Source organism: Merops nubicus, unplaced genomic scaffold, assembly GCF_000691845.1.
Source record: "Merops nubicus isolate BGI_N331 unplaced genomic scaffold, ASM69184v1 scaffold6303, whole genome shotgun sequence".
Lineage (NCBI taxonomy): Eukaryota > Metazoa > Chordata > Aves > Coraciiformes > Meropidae > Merops > Merops nubicus.
In genome coordinates, this window is record NW_008599483.1 from 8,847 (window position 1) to 13,126 (window position 4,280).

The window sequence follows — 4,280 nt, forward strand, 5'->3', positions numbered from 1 at the left end:
GGGGGGTGGGCCCGTGCGCCCCAGCCTCTCTGGGAGCTGAGGAGGGCTGTACCTGCAGGACAGCCTCTCTGGGAGCTGAGGAGGGCTGTACTGCAGGACAGCCTCTCTGGGAGCTGAGGAGGGCTGTACCTGCAGGACAGCCTCTGTGGGAGCTCTGTCAGGATGTCACCATCGTGTGCTGCCATTTCTGGGTGGCTGGCCAAGTCCTGGTCATGTCCACAGCCACGGGGAGTGGCTCCAAGCAGGGAGCCTCCTCCAGATGGTGCCAGGGAGAGTCCCTTCTCTTCCACCTGGTTGTGGTTTTCAGCTCCTGAGCACAGCAGACAGGGTGAGGTTCTCATTCTGCCTGCCCAAAGTTAACTCTTTATTGCCTAGTGAGGGCAGGAAGGGGAAGAGTTTCCTCCAAGGCTGCCTCTGTCCTCACAAGGCTTTAATGGGACAGTTCAGGCTTTTCACAGGCTGTCCACCCCTACCTCCTAAATTTAGTCTGTAGGTGTCTTGTGCTTAAAACGTTCCTTCTTCATCCTGTATTCCTGAGAGCTGTTGAAAGCCCTCAGCTCTCACCTAGGGAATGGTGCAGGGATGGGCAGTGCTGCAGCTTTGCTCAGGGCTCTGAATGTGTGTGTGAAAATGATGCTGTCATCTGGGGAAGGGCAACCAGAGTGACAATTCAAACTGCACAGCTCATCCTTGTCCTTCTGCTGAGTGTCTGCTGCCCGTGTGAGGTGGCAGAGACATGCTGTCCACACACCCAGGTATTCCCACTGCCCTTCTCCACCTCTAACACAAAACTGGCCCATTCTTCTCCAGATGTGGACTGACACTGGCCTGCTGTTACTTCTGCTCCTTTTCATCTTCTAGGGACATGGTTTAGTGGTGACCTGGCAGTGCTGGGTTAACAGTTGGTTGGACTTGATGACCTGAAAGGTCTCTCCCAGCCCCAGGATTCTGTGATTCTTGGATGAACAGGCTGTGTGAGCCCAGCCTCCCTTCCTGCTGGCGGGGAGGACGGGTGTTGTCTGGGGGGACTTGCTTTGTGTAGCTGTGGGTGGGGCATGCAGAGCTGCTCACAGAGGCTCTGGTGGCTCTTCCCCACTGCCAGGCTCCCAGCTTCTTCGGGAGCTGAAGAAGATGGACGACAAGGCGCTGCTGGTGGAAGTGCAGCTCTTGGAAAGTAAGACCTACCACGCCCTGAGCAACCTGCCAAAAGCAAGAGCAGCCTTAACCTCTGCACGGACTACAGCCAACGCCATCTACTGCCCACCCAAGCTGCAGGCAGCGTTGGACATGCAGTCAGGTAGAGACCCCCGGGAGAAGGGAGACTCTTGAGCTTCTCATAATGCATCTGTTGGCCAACATGTCTTCTTTCCTGAGTGAACTGTAGAAAATGTTGCTTGGTGAGGCCTCAAGGTGGCCACAGGTCTGCCCAGCTGCCTCAGGGCAGGACCAGCTGTAATTACATAGTCCCTGATCTGTGTTTTCTCAGGCTGTTCTTGAAAACCTCCAGTGGTGGAGGGTCCATCACCTCCCTTGGCACTGCAGCACTGCACCATGTGCAGCTGTAACGTTCCTGACCTCATTTGCAGGCACTTACCTGAAGTGCCCTGGACTTGTCTTTCTTAACATGTCCTCTTAAGAGAGGGCCTGGATGTTCTTGTGAGAGAGGGGAGGCACGGGAGGGAAGGATTCCTTTCAGTGAATCCAGAGTGAAGTACCAGGGAAAGCACCAGGCAACCAGATCGTTCTGTCCTCCTCAGTCCTGTTCAGAACAGACTCTGACACGTGCCTGTTTTGTTCCTCCTGACAGGTATTATCCACGCAGCAGAGGAGAAGGACTGGAAAACAGCCTATTCCTATTTTTATGAGGCGTTTGAGGGATATGATTCAATTGACAACCCAAAAGCCATCACTGCGCTGAAATACATGTTGCTGTGCAAAATCATGCTGAACATGTACGTGGAGAAGGGTTCTGTGAAGAACACTCCTACCTTTAAGTGGGAGAGACCTTTGTTTCTAAGACTCTGGTGAAGGAACTCAAGCAGCCCAGCTTGCTCTTTGTCTTTATTTATGACCTAATCAGTGTTTCTGGTACAGTGTTAGTTGGATCGTGGTAAATTGGGAATTTTGGAGCCTGGCTTAGATCTAAGCTGACATTGTTGTTGAATAAATGCTCTTTTCCCTCTCCTCTCTAGCCCAGAAGATGTGCAGGCATTAGTGAGTGGAAAGCTTGCTCTGCGGTATGCAGGAAGACAGGTATAGAAACTTTCTATCTTCTGTTATCTCTGAGAATATTGTGTGGTTCTTTCTGCCAGATACTTTGGTCGTTTCATATCCAAATACACTTCGCTTCTGAGTGTCCTGAGTGAGATCAGGACTGATTAAATTACCACAAGTAACTAACCAGAAGTCTGTTGCCTTCAGAGGGGGAACAGTGATTTCACAACCTGGGAGTCTGGCTTGCTTGCTCCATTTTCTCTGTTTCTCCTCCCTGCTTGCTTCATGACTAACAAATGCCTAGTGCTGGAGGGTCCTCGGGTCTCAGCCCTCACCAGCTGCTCTGCAGCTGTGGGTCTGATGGATTTAAATCCAAGTTGTTCATAGTTTTCACTTGTGTTGTAGCAAGTCCTGACAATCCATTCACAGCAGTGTCACTGAGCAGCTTGAGACCTAGATGGCTGCAAGGTGGAAGCCAAGCAGCTGGGGAGCTGTTACATCAACTGTTTGTTGTAACGTGTCAGCTTGCCAGCCTGTGAATGCCACCCCCCTATTAAATCCAGGGATGCTTCCCTAAAGCACAGGGCCAGAAGCTGAGCCAGGCTCACAGGCTGCTGCCCATGGTGGCTTTGCTCTGCCACTTAGTGCCCCTGACACAGGAGCTGATGCTCACCCACCTCACAGGGGAGTGGGAATGCTGTTTGGGAGAGCAGGTCAGTGAGCAGAAAGGGAGTTGCTAGGGAAATGACTGTCCTGGGCTGGGCACTGGGGAGGCCATGCTCTGAATCCTGGGTTCAGTTTTGGGCCACTCATTCCCAGGGGGACCTTGAGGGGCTGGAGGGTGGCCAGAGAAGGGCAATGGAGCTGGGGAAGGGTCTAGAGCCCAAGTGTGGGGAGGAGCAGCTGAGGGAGCTGGGGGTGCTGAGCCTGGAGCAAAGGAGGCTCAGGGGCGACCTTCTGGCTCTGCACAGCTCCTGACAGGAGCCTGGAGCCAGGGGGGGGTCGGGCTCTGCTCCCAAGGGACAAGGGACAGGACAAGAGGAAAGGGCCTCAAGTTGCCCCAGGGGAGGTTGAGGTTGTTCCTGAGGAACAATTTCTTGCCCTGGAGGGTTGCCCAGGGCTGTGCCAGGCTGCCCAGGGCAGTGGTGGAGTCCCCACCCCTGGAGGGGTTTCCAGGCTGTGGAGATGTGGGGTGAGGGACACGGGGCAGTGGGGACCTGGCAGTGCTGGGGGTTAATGGTTGAACTTCATGGTCTGGAAGGTGTTTTCCAACTAAAACTATTGTATGATTTGGTTCTATGAAAAGAATCTGAAGTGGGGGCAACCCTGCATTGTCCCTGCTGGATCACCAAGGGCAGCCCTGGTCCTTCTCCATCCCCTTCCCCTGAGGGGCAGCTGGGCTGGAGGCTCCTCTTTGGGGCATGAGGGCAGTGGAGGAAACCCCAGCAGTTCCCTGCACTGTCCTCCTGAGCCAGCAGTGATCAGAAGTCCCTGCAGCAGCTCTGGGACTGAGCTTGGAGAGCAGAAAGTGGGCAGCCATGGGGACCACATGGTAGAAGAGGAGGTGGCAGATGTGGGGCCTTGTGCTCCACAGCCACCAGGCTGTCCTGCTCCTCCAGTGCACTTGTCCCTCTTACCACTCAAACTGCTCTCGTGGTGGTACTGCTCTGTTCTGTATAAAGGTGGTAGTTTGGCTGTAGCTGAGTCTTGTGCTTAGTTTCAGCAGCTGTGGGGTAGAAGAGAAACATTTTCCCTGCTGTCAGGATAGGGCAGCTGTGGAACTTCTTCCACCCTGCTGCTCCTCAGCAGAGGAAGGGCAGAGTGCTGAAGAGGGGAGACAGCTTAGGGGCTGGGAATGGCCACGTTTGTCAACCAGATGCCAAAGTGTGCACTTAAAAAAGGCATCCCACTTGCTCCCAACCTGCAACCTGAGAGGAGCTGCAGCTGCTGTCCTCCAGCCCCCCAGAACTCGAGTCCTTTGTTCCCATGCAGCTCCACGGGGGCTCCAGCAGCAGCTGCTCCTGCTGGGCCCGTGGCTGGCACACAGACACCCTGGCAGTGACAGG

The 4,280-nt window shown here is 54.4% G+C and overlaps 1 protein-coding gene across 1 annotated transcript in view; it reads left to right on the top strand.

Moving 5' to 3' along the window:
- Positions 1-4,280, top strand: part of PSMD11 (proteasome (prosome, macropain) 26S subunit, non-ATPase, 11) — a gene marked incomplete at its 5' end in the record, with an annotated part of 13,811 nt that overhangs the window by 4,499 nt on the left and 5,032 nt on the right. Inside the window, 3 exons of the mRNA XM_008937388.1 lie at positions 1,103-1,297; positions 1,808-1,952; positions 2,193-2,253. Coding sequence (XP_008935636.1) covers positions 1,103-1,297; positions 1,808-1,952; positions 2,193-2,253 — 401 coding nt within the window. The remainder of the gene's footprint in view (positions 1-1,102; positions 1,298-1,807; positions 1,953-2,192; positions 2,254-4,280) is intronic.